A 24,134-nucleotide genomic window follows, 5' to 3' on the forward strand; every position below is an offset into this window, starting at 1 on the left:
TGCATTTGAGAACTTTTGAGTAAAAATCAGAGAGATGATATAAAACACATAACTTGCACCATCTCACCGACATGTGATTTCCTCGAGCCAGTTTGGGAAATTGTAAGCTTTGACTTATAGTAATTGACAGGTTCTCTTGAAAATTACTGTCTACAGACAGAGAACATCATAATATGCAATCAAGTTAAGACAAAGAAAATAAAATGAAAAACAATCGTACAAAGTCATGAAGTTCAACATGCCTAATCTTAAGAGTCCAATATTTATAGGAAAATTTATAGGAAAATGTACCAAAAAATTCAAAATCATAACATCATTACTGTTTTCAATATAGACTCAAAATACACTCTGGCTATGGTGTGTGAAGAATGTTTACACACTCAAATCCTCATAACAGGTTAGATTGAAATATAGCATTACACACCAGAATTTAAATAGCATGTCTTGAAAGTTTCCATTAAAACAGGAAGCTTGTAAAATATCATGCGGGAAAAAAAAAGGTTGCCACATTCTTCAGAAGCATACCATCAGCACATATACATTGTGTAAATCCAGCTTGATATAAAGGGCCTTCTTTTTCGATACATGTGCCTGTAAATGTAGGTAAGGATTATCTCTGTCTACGTACCACCTTTAATAGCTGACCTACACATTTCAGGAACACGAGCCAGTACATAGAGACTGAGGTATACACAAAAGGCCAGACCATGTACTTTATGAATAGTTTCTCAGTGTATTTGTGCAGTTTTATGCATAGGAAATATTTCATGCCACCAATCAACTAAATCTTACTCAATTTTCCTAATTCTGTCAAATGATGTCATGTCATATGACCTTCCAAAAAATTCTATCTGTGTGGCAAGCACACACGGTAAATGCAATTGTAGCGACTTTTATACAGCAGAAAAGTTCTTTTTTAATTTTTTAAAAGAAACTGAATCTGTTTGATGAATGATCTAATGCAGGGATAATGAAGGAGAAATTGAATTCTCTGCAACTACTCGGTTTATTCATTCAGCCCAAACCAGGGTCTGCACAATGAAATCTCGCTTCCAGCAAAGAGGCACAAATTAACCTAAGTTTGTTGATTGACAGGTGTATGAAGTGTACAGCACACTTTGAACTGGTATGACTGGTTAGAACAAAAATGATAGATTATACCATACTCATTTCTTTGTGCTACTCACTGCAATTTAACATTCACATGATTTCCTTCACAAACAGCGAAAAAAAAAAAACCTTTCATGTCTAGAACTGTAGTATGAAGCGAATTATGAATGCACATATATTACTGTATTACTATTGCAATCATTACAATTATCATTATCCTTTTATTCATTCTATTCTATTATCATCATATTTTCATTTCATTATTGTTGTCATCATAGTTTATTCCAAACCAACTCTCCTATCAGTATTATTCATTTGTGCATGATACTATGAGGACAAGTTCACATGAGTTTAAACACAAGTATTTCAACATAATCATCCAGTAGTCTCATATCTAAACAGCAGCTGTCGAAGCAATATCATTCATTGTCAACAAACTGCTGCCACAAAAAGAAAGCAGCATTTCTATTGTAAGAGAAAATTTGTAACCTCAATGCCAAACACCTTGTTTTTTCTACAATTTGTATTGCTTTTTATACTAAGTTCAAATATAAGCAATATAATTCCTTTGACTCTAAAGTGATTTTTATCTCCAAATCTCATAAACACATTTTCAAAACCGGATGGCTTGGCAGCTTTTTATATTCTTCATTGTTCTGTAATATGTTTACCTGCTTAGCCTATGTACAAAGTTTTGCAATAATCTTACTGAATTACACATATAAAAACTTATTAAAAAACATTTGTGCCACAGACTTGCTAATTTGTAACTGAGCAGTTTAAACATCAAACATCGTTTCAGATTCTCCCATGAACATATTTGTGCCATGATGATTGCCGTTTTGAATACTGTAATACATGTATGTTTCTGTTAAATGCATGCACCAGGTTAAACTGACTTCTTGTCTCAACACTTGTCAGCTTGTCAAGAAACCCTAAAATCTGGAAGAATGTTGTGGTGTGCACAATATAAACAGCTTTAAAATAAGACTCCTACTGACTCGCAGCCTGTAACTCAACACAGAAGTATCCTCATAAAATGTCACTCGAGTAGACATTGCAACAAAAAAAAAAAAATAATAATAATAAAAATAATCTGATGCGTGTCCTGAGAATATATTGGAAAAACTGCCAGGCACACAATTCAAACTGATTTGCTGATACATGTACGAGAGCAATGATTGGTTGAACTAAGACTGAGCAATTAAAGGTTCACCTCAACTGATTCAATGCACAGATCAGTTTTGCATTTCCCATCAGGCTGTCAGTCCTGACTGTATGAGGCACACGTAAGTTTCTGTAGACTTAGAATTGCAGCTAATTACTATTGTCCATTTTACGAAAAATAAATCAAAAAGAGCATATGATTTATCATTATGCCTTAATAGAGACTTCCATTATTCACATGATCTGTCTTCAATCAGTGTTGTAAGTCATGAAAGTACAGCCAACCATGCCCCAAGTCGAACTCTCACAACTTGAAAAATTGGCTAAATCACAGAAATATTCATTCTAGGATGTAGTGTAGTGTAAGTCTAAATTCAATCAAGTCAAAGATTTTCTTTTGTGGTCCCTTTGAATTTGACTTGGACAAAGTTGACTGTATTGCACCATTTTGATCAGCCACATTTCTCTGGTGCATACACTCTTCTTCAAGAGTGTCAAGAACTATTACATAGTCATCCTTATGACCATTTCATATCAAAAGCAGCAAACTAAATACATTACCCAGAAATGAAATTGTATTCATATCGTTTATCTGACAGGAAGTCTGAAGTAAGACGTAAATGCAAAATATTATAAACTTCCTCTGAAATTGTGGTTTCACTTCCTAAAATATTGTCACAAACAAGCTACCTTCAATCCAGGCAAATCTAAATTTCGATCTGTCTACTGGGTAATGGAAAAGAACATGATTACATCATCGTATTGACAGACATCTCATGAAGAAACTTCACTTTTTTTCTTAATGGTACACAAAAAATACTTCATCCACATCTCATGATACTAATAAGAACTTACATGATATCCCCCGCTTGTACATTGTCTGCAAAAATAACTCTATTTCTGTCAAACAGAAAGAACGGATATCACTGACTGTGATATACCCAGAATTTATATTTGACAGGTAAGGGGAAAAAAAATCCCACAAACTATCAGCATTGTTAACAATTTTTGAAGTATAGCACATGCTTCATAAAGTGACCAAAGAAACACTAAAAGTTCATTGCTTCTGACTGTGCCACTATCTCAGTGGCTTGGAGATTCTAATTTACCCTGTTGAATGAAGATTAACCCTAATCAGGCTGGGGGGGGGGGGGGGGGGGGCGGAATCTGCCCCCCCTCGACGTTTCGCGCAATATCTTCACAACGCGATAAGCTCCCGCCGCGATGTTTCATGACTTTTTTCTTTCAAGTATCGCGCAACTTTTGAGACCCAAATTGTTGCGCCCACGCGTACCGTTTTGACGCGACGCCCGTTCGAAAAAAATTTGTCAACCCCAAAATTGCTCCAAAACGTGATTTTGTGTACAAATCCAATGCAAATTGTGTTTTTTCAATTAATTCACATAGAAATTCATATCTTCACTTAGAATGGCCGAAATTAATTTATTTTAGCATAATAATGCTTCGAAAAATGTCTGTGACAAATTTTGGCCAAAAAACAAACAAAAACAAAAGGTCAAAAAACATAGAAATACATAAGAAATTCAAAAAACAATAAAATACATAAGAAATTAATTTTGATACAGATTTTTTTTTGTCCTATGTCTCAGAAGAATGATACAAGAAACATTTTAAAAAAGAAATTAGCTTAATTGGAGCATTAATAAGTGATTTAGAGCCCAAAACTGATTTTATGCATAAATTACAATAATTGATTAATATAAAATATAAGAACAATTTTTTGGAGAAAGTAACCATATATTTTGATAGAATACGTCGCGAGCGTCGCGTGTGCCAATTTTCGGCGCGATCGCGCGTTCCATAGGCGAGATCTGAAGGGGGGGCGGAATCCCCCCCCCCCCCCCCCCCCCCCAGATATAGCATTGCCAAAAAAGCCCAGCCTGATTAGGGTTAATCTGCATGTGCCAGCCTCTATATGGGACTTACTGTCAGACTGAAAGTGATCCACATGTGCAGTATTCCCAAATCTCTTTCATACTCATCAAAGAATGCTTACCACGTTTCACATACCATGCAATAGCACAAATTAGAACTTAGTCCATGTTGGCACATTAAACAATACACACAAACATTTCTTTTTCTTTGTATTTTTTCATTGCTAGCTTTACATTAAGCTTGGAATTGTTTTCCTTCACAAAATATAGTCTTTATACCTGGCGCAATGATGGTCATACAACTTATTTCAACGCCCTGATCTGTTGTGTTCTGTGTTAAAGTAACATCTAGAACTTGAAATGACTAATGTTTACCTGGCTTTCTGAAAGGTCAACAGCGCTTGTGTTTCCTCTCTTCTGAGACATCTCCAAAATTTATGTACACCAAATCTCAACTTAAGACAAAACCCTCACATCTCAATAAAATACAAATTTAAGCTTATTTACCATTGCACTTTGCAAAGAAAGTGACATTGTCCCTAGAAACATTTTTTTTGTTTATCAATCAAATTGACCAACTTCGGGATATCTTAGCCCCTGGAAGATTACAGTATACGCCATGTACTCAGTGAATGTACTTTTTTGCTAATTGCAACTTCCTTACAATTTCGCAGTGGTTAAATTCACAAACAAGGATTACATTAATAACTGGAGAAATTAATGTGTGTTTTTGTGAAATTCGAGAATAGCACCCAACTTGCAAAATTCACGAAAAATATGTCATATACAGTAACAGGCATGAGTCAGAATTTCAAAAATGATGCCACGTGCCAATCATATCTTTTTCTTTCACAAAAAGTGCAGCCTGCTGGTGGCATAACATCACACTTTATAAGTGCGGTGTCACGGGATTAGCTGTACAGCAGAAGTTGAAATACTTCACATATCTTACTGAGTTCCAGCTTTTAGAATATACTGTACTGCTATCTGAGTTACTATTCTATTGAGACCTTTCAATCTTTATCCAGGAAGAGGATTTCTACTCCACACACATCATGCATTCAGTCATCTTCATAAACACTGATTTGTTTGGAATTCCAATGACTAAAGCATTGGTAATATGTTTAACTTCTTCCACGTCCATTTACAAATGGATTTCAAGGCAAGTTACTGCAGCACTGCTTTTATGCCAGATTTTTCCTAGCAACGAGGATGGTCAAACGCACAAAATTATCAAGTACCACTGCAGTTGCTTTGTCCAATTCCATGCAGTTTAAGCACAGCATTCACCAATGACATCTAGTATTGCCTTTTACAGTGAAAATCTAGGTACATAAAAGAGAACTATGTACAGTAGTGACAGAGGCTGTACTGGTATGCAAATATACGTCTTGCTCAATAAATCACAAATCTAAAAAATGTCAGACCTTGGTAAAATAAAGAAAAATGTGATTTGCTCCCAGGTAGACAATTCAATGAGCATAGATATAGGTCAGAAAATAATCTGTCTATAAACAAAAATCTGGCCTGGCTCCTGGAAGACAAGACCCAGGTACAGAACTTTCAGCTGTACAACAACAGGTTGGTATGGCACAGAGGTACTTCTGCAACAGATATTTCAATACCACAGTTCCAGAGTTTGTGACTTTTTTTTTCTAATGTTGAGAAGAATGACATCCAAAAGAAAGCATCCAGGCTGAGCAAGAATGTACAATGGATGCCTGGTGCTAAAAACTATTCACACTTTTAACAGAACAAATCTAAATTCTGTCAAAAATAGGTATTTGCAAGGCAAACCATAATTAGTCATTGTATTGAGTTCATATTTTAAGGAGAGGAGAAAAACCAACATGACTTTAATAGATTAGGCTCGTTGAACACTGGATATAATTATAAATGCCAGCCAGAGTGTGAATCCAAAAAGCTATCTGATATTGTAGATACATTGTACCAGTGCATATACACATTTATGTGGGTTGGATGGTCTCAAGAATGCATCAAAACGTTTATAGAATGAGTAGCTACATTTTACTGCAAAGCACGTCACAGTGTCTCATAAAAGTGAATGAGATGCATGACAGATTTATTATTTGACCACTCCAAACATGATTTACACTTTCATCATTCTGAATACCCTGCCATAACAAGCCAGTGGAGCTGGAGTGGTAATATATCATAAGCCTAGACATTGTGAACATGCAGGTATTCACCAAACTTGGGTAGCATTTCATATTTTGATGGGAACAGCCCCAGCACAGTTAAGGCTATTCTAATTACATAGGAGTAGATATACTGTACAGATTCATAAGGAAAACATCAAAACTGATCAATACACACATACAGACACATAAACAGACAGACAGACATACATACATACAGACAGACAGCAGCACCCACACAGGTGTCGATTTGAAGGACACAGTACCATCAGTGGGTTTCCACAGTTTCCTGAATAACGCTGACAATGTGAAAAAAAAAAAGTTCTAATGCTCACAGAGCAGGGGCACTCGGAGCAGCCTTGTCGTCACGCTGCTGCCCAGGTGCTGGGGAGTATTATAAAGGCTCATTAGGAGTACTATGCATAGTGGCTGGCTTCCATCCATTGAGGGCGGGTACAGCGTAATGACTGGCTCCATAGTTCAGAATTTCAACATCACATGTGCCGAAGGTCATCAAAGCCTGTCTTGTTTGTAGGAGTAGGGGGAGGGCGTGGAGTTGTTTGAAGGAGCAGATGAGGGGTAATTTCTGCCACCAGGAGGGTCGAGGCTGGTGGTACAATGTAGGAGGAACTTCACAATCAGAGTGTTGAGTGGGCTGGTTTACAGTTCTTATGGGAGAGCAAGTTAAATAGTACTCTCTACAAGCCAGTCTACCCAGCCTCAGCTCTCTTCTAAAAATGTGATTTCCGGGTTGTATTCCTCCTGTAATATAAACAGAAAAGAGGAAAAAATGAGTGAATAACCTGAAAAATATCATGGAGAACACACTTTAAGAAGATAGTTCTGAATGTTTCTTTATCTTTTTAATATTTTTTTTCTTTGTGGAAGATTGTTTAGTATCATGCGCAATATTCAGTAAATCAAAAGTTTATTTGACATCATAATTTCTCTTTACATTTGCTTTTTCTCCTGATTTCCTTTCTCTCTTTTGTTTTTGTTTTTGTTTTGTTTTTTTGGTGGTAGGGCGATATTACAGTCTTTATGCAATTAGAAATGCATTTCCTATGTTGTCACAATTGCTGAATATGGAACTACTGAAAAAGAGCCATTCAAAAGAGTACAGTGTACCATTGTTATAATGAACATGATTATAGAGAAACTCTCGTTACACTGAAGTAAAACTTCAGTTCTGAATATTCTTATTCTCAGGTATTATTTATATATTCTATATACTTTATTATTTGGATATAATGAAATTTCGATATAACGAAAGAAAACAGGTAGCCCTGAGGACTTCATTATTTCAATAACAGAAGTCATCTATAGTTCATAACTGAACACTCCATAGACTCAGCCACATTTGACACCATTCAACACAAAAAGACCATAAAGACCAAGTCAATAAATAAAGCATTTTTGATACACTTCTTCATGAAGTGTGTGCACTCAGACAGGATTCCCTACGGTAAAATTGGAAACTTCCCAGCAGCAAACTTTTGTGCTCAATCAGGGAAACAAATTTTGCATGTTTATAATTCTGTGGAATCACAATGTAAAATAGCATCACACACAATTGGTGTGACTTCATTTTCATGTTAGTTTCATAAAATGCACAGAAATTTCCACATAATGAAAATTTCTACTTCTACAGGATTCTAATTCTTGAAGCAACTTCTCAGTGCGTTGTTCTCTGTCCATTCTGTAGAATAATCTTCCCTCAAAAATATTAAGCTGCACTAATCCTTGCACGGTATAAAGAGGAATATCGGAGTGGCTACTCACATTTGATGCCATGTAGAGATGGTGTTCCCACACACTTCCTAGACTCTCAGGGTTCTGTAGATATTGGTCTTCCTTCAGCTCATAGATTTCATACGCACACTTCATCTGCAGCACAAGATAGTTAAACATCAAGAAAATTAATGTCTCTTTTCTACCTAACTTTTAGACATTGATATAATGGATTATATTCCACATACTAAGAATCTTGCTAAAGGATTGGTCAAGAGCTGATCACGTGATAAAGCTTAGTTTTGCCCATCACATCACCTGAGAAGAAAAGTTCGTTACACTCTATGATGAAAGTCATTTTGTTTCGCTGATCTCTTAGTCCACACTAACGCATGATATAACTCACAATTTTGAGTACGCGCGAAATAAAAGTGCGTTGCACTGTGGTCTATCATGTGGTCAAATTGAAAATATGATTTCATGCGTAAATTTGCATAATTAATTTACTAAAAATAGAAAGGCAATATTTTTCTATTGCATGACCATGTAATCTTGTAGTTGACATCCGGCTCTATCTTCAGGCAAAATTTTGCGGCGATTGTGTGATCGGCGGCCGAGATCTGAATGGGAAAATTGACCCCCCCCCCCCCCCCCAGTAAAAACTTGGTCTCAAATAGCCCAGTTAAAATAGGGTTAAGACTACAAGATGCATAAACAAAACCATAATAGTGGCATAACTGTACATTGACACCTGAATAGTAGCCAGTCTTTGATCCACTAGGGTAAAAACTTCTAATAAACAGCTGTAACATAACGCGAATGTACTGGTCTTAGTATCTGTCATGACAAGCGGTCACTCTGGTTACTCTGATGACCGATGACCTAACTGACCGTGAACACTCTATCCCGATCATTAAACTGTCTCTGTGACTCACACCCTACTCACCTGCTTGGCGCACTTCTTGGGGGGCATCCTGCCCACGTTTGTGGCTAGACCAGGGCAGAGGACACTGGATATAGGTAGCAGACCAGTCTTACTTGTGTTGGCATTGTGCTTTTGTACTAGAAATAAAACAAAGAGAATTCACATATTTATGTTTAATTCAATGTACTTAACTCTATATATTGTACATGCAACTGTCTTACATGTATGAAAATATGAACACAGGTTATGGCAATATCCACTACAAACTAATGTGCTCAATGTTAATGATTAATCACATGAAGTCATGCAGTATTCTGAAGGCTAAAACGGTGTAAATATGTAATTATATCAAATACTGTTTTCCCAAATTGTATTACTACACATGTCTAGTGTAGGAGATAGAAATACCGTCTTGAGATCAAAAAAAAAAAGGCCTTTTCAGCCTTTAGAATACTGCAATGCTGTCAACAAGGATGGCATCCCTGCAAAGTACACAAAGGCATTTGGCATCACATTTTGGTAGCTAGCAGGCTGGCGATGCTTAAAGGGACTGTACAGTACTGGTTGAGGTGGGGATTCATGTATTGAACATTCCTAAATGAGATAATGAGAAACCTCTCATGAAATATGAAAGAGCATGTAATTTTAAGAAGGATTCAACGTTCATTTGATGAAAATCAGTTTTCAAATGGCTGAGATATCAAAAAAAGTGATAATAATAAAAAGCGACAGGCCACGCCTTTTATTAGGATCTCTTAATTTCACCTTGTTTTTGGATATCTCAGCTATTTCCAAACCGATTTTCATCAAATAAACTTTTGATACCCCTTAGAATTGCATGCTCTTTGACACCTCATAGAGTGGTTTCTGAATATCTTGCAAACTATTAAAAGCTAAATCTTCACCTCGAGCTGAACTGTACACACCCATTAACCCTTCGCGTGGAGACTGGCACAGGAACGCCAACGTCCTGTTCACTGTCCAAAGTCCCTGGTACAGAAAGGGTTAACTCACCTGCTATGATGACAGCTCTGAAGGCAAGGTAAGCATTGACACTATCGGAGACATCCATGGGTACCCTCATGGTAGGGGCTGATATCAGGTACTTGATGGGCGTACCCTGGTTGTACTCCTCCCACGATGTCTTACCAGCGTTACCCCAGAACTGTTGGCAAGTCGGTGTGATGATTGCATCTCCCTGTAGGAAACAAACCACAATCATCTCATTGTGCAAAGGGGTTTAAGTTACAGGGCCCATGTGACATTTCCATGACATGCACTCTAAGCACTGTAGTATGTATTCATTTTGATGATTCCTTTTTTCCTCATAAAGTCAAGGTGTATGCCATTTGGACAGTAGTCTGCACAGGCAGATTAATTGGCAATGCAATGTTTACATGCACGAAGCCATGTGTGTATGAGAAATGTTGCAAAAAATTTACTTTATTGAGTATCAATCAAGGATTAATTGAAAAGCCAGGGATAAAACAAAGAACAGGAAAAGAAAGCTCTGTGTATTGGTAATAAAGTCTTCTGGTAGGGTTGTGAGTGAAGAGTGAAAATGTCAAACAGAGGGCCTCGCAGTTAAAATCACTTCCCTTCAAATCTCTCCAGTACAAACTTACAATAAGTTTAAATAATAATAATAATAATAATAATAATAATAATAATAATAATAATAATAATAATAATAATAATAATAATAATAATAATAACAATAATAATAATAAGTACAAACTTACCACTAAAAGCTCTCCATCCTTCTCAGTCATTATAATCTCCTGTAATCTACTCATTCTGTTTGCATTGGAAGAATAAAAGAAAGAAAGTCAAAAGTGGAAACAAGAATATTAAGGTGTTGCCTGACCATAAACTAAATCATTGAGGTGGTGGTAACTGCATCATTTCTTCCAGAGTTTGTTTTTGCCTGTATCTTGTCATTATTAGAAAGCCTACAGCCCGCCGCACACTACACGATTTTGCCCCGATTCACCGGTCTTAAGACCTTAAGACTAGAGGTGTGACGTCACAGTCTTGCCATTTTCTAGTCGTACGACTGGGTCTTAGCGCCAGTCGTAGAGATTTGACATGTTGAATTTCTACGACCAGTCGTGAGCTTTCAGCCATTCACAATGCAGTAAAATGCAACCGCACGCAGTGCGCACTGCGCGCGCTTTACAGTCGTAAGCCTACTCGGTCGTATAGTGTGCGGTGTCCGGTCGTACGACTGGTCTTAAGACCCAGCTTGGCTTAAGACTTTAAGACCAGTCTGATCGTGTAGTGTGCGGTGGCCTTTATGTAGTATGTGTACAATCTTGTTCTAAAACTGAGTTTGAATGAAAACTCTGCAACTCGGTACAGTACATGGCACATTTCACAGCACTGTGAATATATTCAGTTCACTTCTTCATATTTGGAAAATATAAATACACAGAAACCTCTCATCTGTGGAAATAGTTATTATGAAATATCAACGAGTAGAGTTTACTGATATTGGTCCAGTGCAAAGACAAAACAAATTGTGAGGGTTTCCATTTTACAGTATGGGTAAAACCTTGGTGTCTGTATGCTTGACTGCATATTTTCCTGAACAATATTATTTTCAAAAGGTCATGAGGCTCCAACCTCTATTTGTAGCCTTTTCACACTTTCTGTCAAACTTTTTACACACATGGAAGTCAGTTCAAGAATACTCAGACAGCTTCAGTTTAATAATTTTCCCAATGAGCAACTGCACAATATACAAGAAAGGCATTGATATCAAATGAAAAGCACATACTGATGCATAAAATGCAAAATGAGATCTGAACCAATCACAGTTTTACACTCACAGTTGCCAGCCAAAATGTCTTGAGTATGCTAAGTCGATACCACCATCCATGTATCCAAAACTGTTGGCTGGAGAGACCTTGGGAGAAGAATATAACAAGATGGATAGACAATGACAGCTTCTATTTGAGCAATAGTAGTGTGGGGCTCAGTGTACACTGGTAATACAAATAGTGAATGGTCACAAGTGCAATTATACCAGATTTGGCACAAGGTATCAAAAAGATGAGGCGCTCTACTCAATGAAGGAAAGCCGAATTGAATAGGGTGCCTCATCTTTCACTGAGTGCAATACATTGTATCTTGTTCCATGGCGAGAGTCAAGACCATATGTAACCCGCTACAACAAAAGGATCCGAAAGTCGGAGGAGGGCAATTTTCTGAAAATGGCATGATATTATTCCCTTGCTCTTCCACTTTGATTTCATATACTGTATAACATGACTCATGAAAGTATTCTCTTGCCGAGATATCGATGATTTTATCAGCGCAGATCGAGTGGTTCAGGAAATCAGCGCTTCGAGAAAACCTCCTTCAAAGTTTTCCTTCCGATGCTATCATGATCAAGGGGAGGCAAGACAGTTTTCACTGCTTGACAATAGAAGGTACGCTCTCAGCAACCTCCACGATGTTCATTCAAGCTTGGCGCCAGCGGTATACGCATGACCAATCAGTAACCAGAATGGCACGCACTGACCAATAATATCACTCCCTTGTTGCTAGGGGTGGAGTCTAGCTGCTGTGCTAAATCCAAATCTTCGGACACGTTTCTGTCCCGTTGAAAGTCGGAAAATCACGGCCCAGAAAAACGCTATTTTCTTGCCTTTCCTTTGACCATTTAGCTTCAAAATTTCAGCAGATGATAGACGATACATTAAACCACAAAATTATGCAAAAAACAGAAAACCAACAGTTTTGACTGATTTTGATGGTTTGACTTCAAACTTGATTTCCTCGGCTCAGCCATCTGCGCTGAGACTTTAGGATCCTTTTGTTGTAGCGGGTCACATATACACTATTGTTCTACATGTTTGTACAACACAGCGGATGTTAAAAGGATGTGCTCCACACTGATTTTGGAATATAGTACAGAAATGGCAATCATTTTCTGAAAGACGAATGCTTGTTTGGTGTCTTGTGCCACAGTTGTACAGTACATGAATGCGATTAGTTGTCAGTAGAATGAGTGACTCAGTGCATGCTAGCAACAGATGGATTGCATGCTGCAATGGTATTGACCATCAGAGCCATACAATGGTGCAAAAACTACGAGTTGAAATGAGCCGTAGAGAGTAAATGAATTACAGTGGGTGATGTCAGTGTGCAATATCCGAAATTGCTTCACAAAAATTGTAGGCCAACTGTGACCACGTGCAATGTTTCTTTCAAGTGCACGTCATGCGATGAGCAATAAACAGATCAGATAGCTAGAACACATCCCCCTCCCTGAACATATCATCAGTATCAACTACATTGTATGAAGATCTAATGAGCTAATGGAAGAACAGAGTAGGCTTTATCATAAGCTGAACGCATGTGCACATATCACTTGTAACGGTACTACTATCCAAATTGCACAGCACTCACACTAATTAAATAAGCACATTCATCCTTTGTTTGTGTGTATTGCCCCTGCACAATAACACACACAGCAGACATATTACCAGCAATAATAGGTGCCTACTCTACATCATCCAACTGTGTATACTGGACGCATTTTGGTTTATTTTTTTTTTTGTTTGGGGGGGGGGGTGGGGGAGGGGAGAGGGTCTTTTCATTGAATGCAGAAAAATACACAAAAACAGAAAATCACAATTAGATTGCAAGGTGGCCAAGGTTATGAATGAGCAAATATTGGTTCTTTCTGCCAAGTGACTTAGATAAATTTGTCCAAGCATAGCAAAGTAAATAACTCATCATCTGTTGGATTATTTCTCTTCTCAAATTCTGATATCAATTTAGTGATGTTGCATGACTTTGACTGATGACTGTTTTAAAAGAATAAATTCTATGACTTCAAATAATTGTGCCATGATGGAAGCACATAGTTAATTGCATTTCTCTGCCAAACATCACATTAACGCAAACTTACATAAATTACATTGTGTGATCATTACAACAACAACAACAAAATAGTGGAATACAATTTTGTAATATGAGAAGTGAAGCATTCTTTTATTTTCTAGACTTCTACAGGCATAGTAATTATCCATTCTACAGGCACTCTAATACAGCCTTGGTTTGAAGGATCCTCATGTAATACATAGAGCACAACAACACTCATGGTCATTTCTATTAATTTCTTATCAACGGCATGATGTTCATGGCTACTGCACTGTCAATTTACAATGCATTACTGCTCGGATATGAAACACGCACATATTCATCATCCACTATTTGCATTCATATTGGAAATTCTATTTCATTGCGATTCTTACACTAGGTCTGTGATATGAGTCACTTCATTAAATCTTTTGATGCCACATATTTTGTCATCTTGCAAAGCTATTTCATTGACTTTCTTGGCCTCACATCAGAAAATCAGTGTCGCATGGGTTGCTTTTTTTTTAGTAGGTCTGCAAACATGCTGATTTGGGGTATTACATGTAGGTGACAGAGTTATCATTTATTTGTCTTACAGCTGTACATCTTGTTTGGTAGCATGAACACAGTGATGATGAATATTATCATTACTATTTTTTTTTTCCTGTCCATCACTGGTTTTCTCGATGTTGACACACGAGGTGCATACATGTCATTTTTCAGTGGTTTCAGTTGTTGCCATGGAGATTCAATTCTGCTTTTGTTCCATGAATAATAACTTGGGTGACAACATGCACATGCATAGACCCATACAAGTCTACTGTAACTTTAAAGAACAACAACAACTACAAAATTCTAAGTGGCACTCCCACATATAGACTGATAAAGGCGTTATCTATAAAATCATTATTTTGATGGATTAGGATCTAATTTTGATTACTGATCAGTATAAAATACTATAGTTTCAAATCTATCATTTCAGAGTTTGACTATGAAAATTAGGCCTACAACTTTGTGTTTATTTTGTGATGCAGGGTCACCTTTCATAATTCCCCTTGGAACTGGCCATGATGTGACACTATAACAAGCCACTGAAGTATAACACTGCAGCAGCGGTGCAAAAAGGCCACTGTGACTTTAAAGGGATTCCCCAATCCCTATTTAATGAGGATTAAAAGGTTTGCTTTATCCAAAGACAGTGACAGTTAGCCTTTCTGCAGGACATTTGACTCTTCAAATATCATAGTACATCACAAATGATAAAAACAGAAAATAACAGAAAACTCAAAAAGTTCTGATACTGCATCCAAATGGGCATGGTTTATAAGATTACAAACAATATGTGTGAGGTAATGTTCAATTATTCCTTATTGGCCAAACTTTCAGTGTGCAACCAGTGTTTGTCGACTATGATATGAACAGCATCATATACTTGAACCCTGTAAGGGCTGTAGAATGTGCTCATTAACATATGAGGAGAAGACATAAATAACATTGCAGGACTGATATGCCTGATAGTTCTTATAACACAGAGCCCATAAAATCTAAGACTTCTTCATGGACAAAATCATAATATTCTACAAGTTATCAATGTGACATGGTACTTACTATTGCATCAGCAGCTGGAGCATTCTTGAAAATATCACCCTCAGAGACCTACAAATAAAACAAACAAAATATGTAAATAATGTTGAAATACTCAGTACTGTGCTTAAGTCGCATAGTACAACCAATATATATACAACTGTAAAAGTGGAAATTTTTGCGGTGTTGAAATTTTCGCGCATTTCGCGCAACCAGAATTTAGCGCGAAAATAAAAGCCCGCGAATATTTTTGCTTGCCATATGTTCCTGTGCGTGACATCTAGATTCCGCGGAATTAAGAACACGTGAAACTCTTCTGACCCGGCCAAGCGCGAAAAATTAGTCGCGCGAAAATATCCTCTTTTACAGTATACATAATTTATGTATCATAGTTAGCAAACTCCCAGTTAATGCATCTCTTCATTTCAAAAATTGTTTCCTTGCTTATGTTTTAGAGCTCAACACCCATTTGAAGCTATTCTTACTAGCCAAGAATCTTTCATCTCATCAATGAAACAAAATGTATTCAGTGTGGTGTATACATGTACATTTTTGTACTTGCAATACCCTCAGATAGAGACAACAGTTTTCCAGGTACTTTTCCCTAGTTGCTTCTCTTACCTTACAACATATGTACCACTAACCAAAGGACAGAATATTTTTAGACCAAAATCTTAACAAACATGGTTTCCCTGCATATTTGTACATACTAAAAAATAATTACAAAACTAAATCAATGTAAGATTGCTCTGTCCTAGCCAAAGAAATGATGTTTTCATCAAAACATTGCAATGCCTAGTCAACATCACTGAAGACACATTAGATCCTAATTCCCCCTCCCCCCCCCCCCCCCCCCCCCCCCCCCCCCATTTATCCACCCTTTCTTTCCCATTCAGGACTCATTTATGAGTATCTATTGCAACATGTATTTCAGTGGATGTGAATACATTTAAAAAAGACAAAAAAATAGTGTGGCCTACCGGCAGCAAGAATGTATTTTCTTAATTGCCCCGTGAAACTGAGAAAGGCATGGTAATGGAGGTTTCGTCAATCTTGTAAACAAGGTCAGTGCAATTGAGACATCAATAATGGTCTTAAAGAGTTTTATGGGACAGAATTTTTAACAAATGTAACAAATGCAAATAATACTAGGGATTGTCTTCACTTCAATGTTGAGGACGGTAAAAAAAAAAAATAATAATAAAATGCTTATTTACAGTGTAGTTGAAAATGCTTTGATAAGCACAGGTGATGAAATGTGCAAACTAGGAGATTGAATAATAATATTAGAAGTAGTCATGAATGATAATACTATAATAATGAAAATAACACTAATAAATTTGATAACAATATTACTCAATACATATTTTTACACAATCATACTATTTTTATAACTGCCACCTCATCATGTCAATCAAAATCACAAAATGATTGTCAGAAAAATGCAAAACATTTCATAAATCAACCATTCAATACATTTGTTCAACACATCTTCAAGGTTACACATGCAAACATCCTCTAACCTTTAACACATTACACTGTAACACTAGTAATCCTGAGCATCAATACCCTTGAAGGCATACGTGCAGAGTTACAGAAACAAGTAGTTGGAGTCAAGGATCTCACCTACCTGGCTGTACTAGGGTTTATCCGTCTAAACCTTATCAAAATTTTTCATGACTACATTTCCTTTCATTTTTTCCCTCTAAGAATGATGACAACAAAACCACATCCTGCATGACAACCCACTAACACATGATCTTGTGGTATCTTATACCATCTTTAACGATATCAAATAAATAGCAAAACAAACATGAGAGGAGTGATATCAATGGATCAGAAGGTCTATGCATGGAGACTATGGAAGGAGAGGGGTGGGGAGAAAGGGGAGAAAAAGGGAGAAGGGGAGGGGCTAATACCTAGGTCACTGTTTGTACCCTCCCGAGGCATCTAGGCAGTTTGATTTACCGGTAGCTACCCCTGTGTCAGGATCTAGCTGCTATGTCTGGCTGCCCACAGAATGCAACTCTGTCTATTGGTGAGACATTATGGTTGACTCATTGTCACACAGAAGCCCACTGGTCTACACTGACTCATATGCATATGTAGACACACATGAAAGTAATACAAAACACAGACACATTTAAGGATCTCTTCCATGTACTTTAGATCTTAACATGACTCCTTCCCTTAATATCATACAACCAGAAGACATACAGTCTGTGATATTACACTTTATTAATTAGCAAATCACCATCTATTCACATATTTATTGTCCATTAAATCTGGGCATTGAAATTGTTAGTTGATTTTTCAATCGTTTGGCAACATTGGTTGTTTCTCTCTACATGACAAACTCAACACTGTTAGCAGTTCAGGATATTTGTGCTTTAAAGTGCTTCACAGGACCTCTGAATCATTTCAACTTTGCTTTGCCAAATGCTAATCAACAAATACATATGAAACAAGAGACCCGGGGGTCACGCGCTCACCTGAGTATCGCAAGTTCACCTTCCATGCATTCTTGCTGACTTTTACCTGAGAACATTGGAAACTTATGGTGGGGGTAGCTTTGAGAATGGGGGCATGATGGTGTCCATGTTATACATATTCCATCACACTGGTAAAAATACCTGCCAAGTACACTGTACTTTATAGAACATTGGATTATGCAGCTTGGGAAAAAAGACTTTAAAGCCCTATCACTTTTGATTAGAACTAGAGAAAAATATTATTTAATATTCATTAATTTAGGAGGTTTGGACCGCCTGGGGCCCCCAAGGAAGTATGGTGCCCATTCAAACATTTTGAGATTTTATCCCTATGGGAATGCTACTTGACAAGTTTGGTGAAAATCCATTATATTGTTTTCAGCAAGAAGATGAAAATTTAGGCCCGCATTTAGACCCCCTCCCCCATCCCATCCCGCTTCCTTGGGTCCAAAGGGGCTGGGAGGGGGGAGGGCACCCCTGATTCTCCCATGAACAAACTTGAAACAACAGTCATCAATATACTGACTCATTGTATTAACTTAGCTCAATCACTTCCAGTTCTAGAGAAAATCTGTAAAGATTCCTTACAGGAGGGGGTGGGACCCCTGGGGCCCCCCAGGTGGGGCATGGTGCCCATTTGATGGAATTGAGATTCTATCCCCCTAGGGATGCTACCTGCCAAGTTTGGTGAAAATTAGTGATAGGGTTTTCAAGAAAAAGATGAAAATTTACCGTTTTGGTCCAAATTTAGGCCCCCTGGGGCCCCCCAGGTGGGGCATGGTGCCCATTAGATGGGAATGAGATTCTTTCCCCCTAGGGATGCTACCTGCCAACTTTGGTGAAAATTCATAATGGCATTTTCAAGAAAAAGATGAAAATTATAATATGTACAATTTGGGCCCCATTAGGACCCCTCCCCAGGGTCCCAAGGGGGGCACCCCTGATTCCGCCATGAACAAACTTGAAAGTACAGTCATCAATTTACTAATTCATAGTATTAACTTAGCTCTATCACTTCTGGTTCTAGAGAAGAAGATTTTTAACTTAGATTCCTTAATTTTGGGGGGTTTGGGCCCCTCTGGGGGCCCCCCAGGAGGGGTTGGTGCCCACTTGAACAAATTGAGATCCTATCCCCCTAGGGATGCCACCTGCCAAGTTTGGTGAAAAACGGTCAAGGGGTTCTCAAGAAGAAGATGAAAATGTAAAAGTTTACGCACAACGCACGACAGACGCCGGACAAAGAGCAATCGCAATAGCTCACTTGAGCCTTCGGCTCAGGTGAGCTACAAGTAAAAATGTGAGGATTTAGGTACTTGTACATATCCAATGCACACATGTATGCATATATACATTTTCTTCTGCAGAATTGAATCAGTCAACATTTGAACTGTGCACAGAGTAGGTGGGGTGAGCATTTTACTGGATAAATTCTGAACATTATAAATCGTAAGAAACACACACTCATGCAGCTAAATATCAATGGATGAAAACTGAACATTTCATAGAATATTACATCATAACATCCTATTCTGACAGGAACTACCGTCCATCATTCCTAATGGAAGACCTTACCTCTACGTGGTCACATCCTTTGAAAACTTCTTTCCAAGCTTGTACCAAGTCTTTGTTAATGTCCCGCAGTTTGAACATCACACCAGCAGGAGCAGCTAATATGGGAAGAGAAATTCAGGCGATTTGAATTCATATGAAACACAAAACAATTCCTCAAAGAAACTACTTTACCACAGTTTCGTATTGGACTACACCTCTATCATACGGAGTTGATATCACATGGAGTGCGTATAGAGAACACTCAATAACAGATACAACGTCCGAACATGTAGTTATAAAAACAGAGAGTACATTTTGAATAATGCTAAACTATAACAGTATCATGCATGTTGGATATATTTAAAACAGTATTACAGCCCACTGCAATTCCAATGTAGCCTGTGACCTTCAAATACAGTAAAAGTGTAAATTTTCACGGTGTTGAAATTTTCGCACATTTCGTGCAACCCAAAACTAGCATGAAAATAAAAGCACATGGATATTTTTGCTTGCCGTATGTTCCAGCAGTTGAAGTCTTGATTCTGCGGAATTAAAAACACACAAAACTCTTCTTACCCTGCCAAGCGCAAAAAAATTAGTCGCGCAAAAATATCCACTTTTACAGTACGGACTTTGCGGAAAGTCATGACTGTTTTTGACATTTAAAAAAACTAGATATATCGCTACGGCGACTGATATGCCTCCGCCACAATGCATGGTTCTCCTAATAGGTCTATAGTACAATGTCTTGACAATGTGTGATGACAGTTTCACACAATTGGCAAAATATTAAAATGACAGGTTTGACACAAATGTGCTGAATGTTCACTTTCCTAGAACTAGGTTCAATTGGATGAATGATTAAAATGCCAGAGTGCAGGTATTTGGGGAAGTGATGATTTTTACTTGACTTTTGACCCTTTTATAAGTTTATGCATTAAGTAATTTTCAAGGTATTGAGAAAAAGTATAATTTCAGTATCAAATGGGAAAATAGCATTATCTAAACCTGACCTTTGACCTTTGACCTCACAGTTCCAAAGAGAATCACTGTTAGGTTGAACATGCATAAATATGTAAGTTTCATGATGATACCTTGAGTTACTTTTGAGATATGGAGCAAAAAGTGCAATTCAGCACTTTCACTTGACCTTTGACCTTTTGACCTTTGACCTTTTAGCAAGAAACTTCCCACAGAATATATATTGGGTAATACATGTATACATCAAGTTAAAAAAAAACAACCTTCAGGCATTGCATAAATATGAGGAAAGTAGTGATATTTTGAGGAGTTGACCTTGACCTTTGACCCCTGACCTTTGAACCATGACCCCCAACTTCCCTAGATAATCACTGCCCATTGGAACAAGCTAAGTTCTATGAAGATAGCTTGAACCATTTGCCAGATATGGAGAAAAACATGAATTTTCAACCTGTGACCTTTGACCTTCGACCCCGTGACCCTAAAATCCAAACAAAGTATTATCCCCCCCAGGATATACCCTCATACCAAGTTTGATGTAAAACCACCACACAGTTCTTAAGATATCGACAAAAACAAAACGGGACGGAAGTACGGACGGACGGACGGACGGACGGACGGACGACCCGAAAACATAATGCCTCCGGCCACTTCGTTGGCGGAGGCATAAAAAGTGACAAATTAATTGATCTATCATTTTGTTTGTCACACACACTCAATCTGCATCATGAACACCAAGTGAAAAAAGGAGGAACTAGACAGGGATTTGAACCTGTGTCACCTCCTGCTTATACCAGGCAGCTGCATTACCACTGAGCTAAAGCCAGTTCATCGCAGTGACGTAATGATGTTTGAACAAATACCAACGTATATACTTTTATATCTCTTCTCTCGTTCATTCTTTCTTGGTCTTATTAATAACATATTGGCCTACACTACTAAAGGTGAGCTATAAGAGTGGAGGGAATATGTTCTACAGAGAGTGCATCACAGGATCTGTTCGGGGGGGGGGGGGGGGGGGATAAATACTGTGATTTCATGATTCACTGTAGTATTGAAGCCTAGCCTAGCTGTTGATGTCACTGATTGTTGTCTAGTGTAGTAGATGTAAATGTTCCTGTGTACATTGTACCTTGTTTACAACTCCAAGACACACAAAAAGGTCTAAGACGTTCACAATAGAAAGTAAAACTTGACATCATCATCTCCAAAATGCATCAGACATTTGGTATACTTGTGTAGTGCAGATCCCTATGATTTTTCCCCTCCCAAAGAGTAATATTGCAATTGTCAAATGAACTCTTGTTTTTCTACTTTCTTTTTTTTCTTTACTTCCCACTTATAGAGACAAACTAGTGTAGAGTATATTGAACAGTCAATTGAACTATATGTTGATTTGCAAGTGATTAGGTTGTGGCATTTTTGTCTGCATACCCATGGAATGTCATCATCACCTTTTTCTTAAAAAAACCCAAAACAAACAAACAAACAAACAATATACCAACCAACCAGGCAGGTGTATAATAGTGCATACACTGTGATTATTTAAAGGCTGACCACTACATCAGTTTACCCCCTGCTCTTTGCAATGAATGGCTGGAGCAGAATCCTTTCCATGTGTGGGTTGTAACTCTCACCCTAATGGGACCGCCATTCCCTTCAATCTGAGTGACACAGTGCTTTGCCATACAGATTGGATGACAATATGTACAGTGGACTCCCGTTTAATGAAGTCCTGAGGACTGGCAACTCCGTTATACCTGAACTAATAAAAAATAAACAGCTGATAATGTTGGGGCCTGGATTTTTACTTTAATTATAGTTGTAACCCGAATGTCGTTGTAGTCATGTTCGTTATAGCGGGAGTGCACTGTATCACATATTGCATTGAATAGCAAGACTCACTGTGCTTTGAACCTGAGCCATGTGATTGCAAGGCAGATTATTATGTTACTGACAGAGTCTACCCACCTTTGACCTCAATTTTAGGACTGTTCGTCTGGTCCACCTGTGGCTTCTTGATGAGAATATCTTTCCTCTTGATGCCAGTCTTGATGTCAGAGGAGTCGAGAGAGAGAATGCCATCCATGATGAAATGGCCTCAGTATCCACTCTTATCTGGGAAGATGCTTTGTTTATCTCAGTCAAACTATTCTCTTTATCTCGGCAGGGTGCTCAGAGAAGCTTTTCTCTTTGGCAAAATGTAGAGCTTGACACCCAAATATTGCTGTGGGTTACATGCACCTCAACTTCATCTGAAAGAAATTTTTACAAGATAGAATAGACATTAGCATCTACATCTTTTAAATTATGGTTATTCCAATTCTATTTTACGTGCATAATAAATTCTTCAGTCTGACTAGTAGTACCTTGGTAGTGTACACATCCTACACACTGTACACGTAGTAAAGAAGATTAACATTTAGAAAGTAGAGCATGCTGAAATGGGAAAAGTTTTCCTTCTGCGGGTGCCTGTGTGGGAATTTAACCCCCTGAGTCGAGGCAGCTTGACTGAGAGTGAGAGAGCTGAATCTACATCTAGAGTAAACAACTTTATTTGCGGCAGGGGCATTTTCCTTCCAGACCTCAATAAAAACAGCTAATGAACATCACGTTTGCTTAGTTCCATTTTAGAACACAAGCAGGAGTAATACTAGCAAGCGCAAGTATTATCGATTATGGGAAGTGACACCAGATTGGACCTTTTTAATTTTATCAATGAATGAAATGGCCCCTGCCGCAAATAGGCACCCTGTAGTGGCTGTACATAGCCTGCCACAAATGGGGTTGTTTAGTCTATCTAAAGCTTCAACTAGGCTACTATGTAGAATGTACATGCACAATGTAGATTTAGACATTTTTCACAGAAACTTGAAGTTGAACAGCTAACAACAATATTATCAACGAGAAAATCGTCATATGATTACAAGACACTGTCATCATCATAGAATTTCTACAATCTTTAACTTTACACATACAATTGTATTCAGGACTCTAAAACACTAGTAAGCTACAAGTATGATAGGTCCTGTAGTAGTACTGCATGTGATAGACAGAAAAGTCTGTCTGTCCGGAGGAGTTTTTTCAAAATATGGAAGTCTTGCCTTATTTCTTGACAATTATGGCTCTCCTCCCATGAAGCCAGACATACAAAGTCTACGGAGAACATATGTTTTGTATCCCCAACGACGGATACAGACCGTCTTTCCGTCAATGCATGTGAGTGCATGATTTGTAATTTAGACAGCAAGGCTGACTAGCGTAGCCGGCATGCGGCAACAACCGGGCAACGACCAAGTAAATTTAAATGTGCATAAATGTGCACAACACTGTTGGGTAGTGTTGCCTATCACGTCTATCTAACGTTAGACATTGTAAATTTATTTTAACATGACGCCATCAATCCATCATTGTTGACATTGATGGATTGATGCATTGATGCACTGCCACTGCACTGGTAATCGACTGGTATTCAGCCTTGTTGTCAATAGTACTGCTACATAGTCTGATAGTGCTGGTAATTTATTCGTGGTAAACCTTTCTGAAAATCTTACACTGAAAGGTGTTGAACACGGGCGCGAACAGACCGTATGAATCGCATCCTCGTTTAGCCGTACTACGTACTACTAACATTAGGACTCTGGATTGATACTAAAATTAATGTCAT

The 24,134-nt window shown here is 37.9% G+C and overlaps 1 protein-coding gene across 1 annotated transcript; it reads right to left on the reverse strand.

The window, feature by feature from the left end:
- Window positions 1-6,745: 6,745 nt before the first annotated feature.
- Window positions 6,746-22,637, reverse strand: LOC139710707 (uncharacterized). The gene is made up of 9 exons (XM_071622626.1): window positions 22,439-22,637; window positions 19,508-19,602; window positions 15,468-15,515; window positions 11,819-11,895; window positions 10,730-10,784; window positions 10,002-10,185; window positions 9,009-9,124; window positions 8,114-8,218; window positions 6,746-7,093 (listed from the first exon to the last, which is right to left on the reverse strand). The coding sequence occupies exons 1-9, from the start codon at window positions 22,554-22,556 to the stop codon at window positions 7,052-7,054; spliced, it is 840 nt and encodes a 279-aa protein (XP_071478727.1). The 5' UTR covers window positions 22,557-22,637; the 3' UTR covers window positions 6,746-7,051.
- Between the last annotated feature and the right edge of the window lie 1,497 nt (window positions 22,638-24,134).

This window comes from Diadema antillarum, unplaced genomic scaffold (genome assembly GCF_040938485.1).
Source record: "Diadema antillarum isolate AM-2024a unplaced genomic scaffold, OU_Dant_1.0 seq00001558_RagTag, whole genome shotgun sequence".
Classification (NCBI taxonomy): Eukaryota; Metazoa; Echinodermata; class Echinoidea; order Diadematoida; family Diadematidae; genus Diadema; species Diadema antillarum.

Bases quoted from the DNA above. Each gene is read 5' to 3' on its own strand.
- LOC139710707 (XM_071622626.1), bottom strand. From the start codon at position 22,556: ATGGATGGCATTCTCTCTCTCGACTCCTCTGACATCAAGACTGGCATC. The intron at 10,186-10,729 runs GTAAGTTTGTAC...TGTTTCCTACAG, and splicing joins AGGATGGAGAGCTTTTAGTG to GGAGATGCAATCATCACACC. The intron at 8,219-9,008 runs GTGAGTAGGGTG...CTTGTGCTGCAG, and splicing joins CCAAGAAGTGCGCCAAGCAG to ATGAAGTGTGCGTATGAAAT.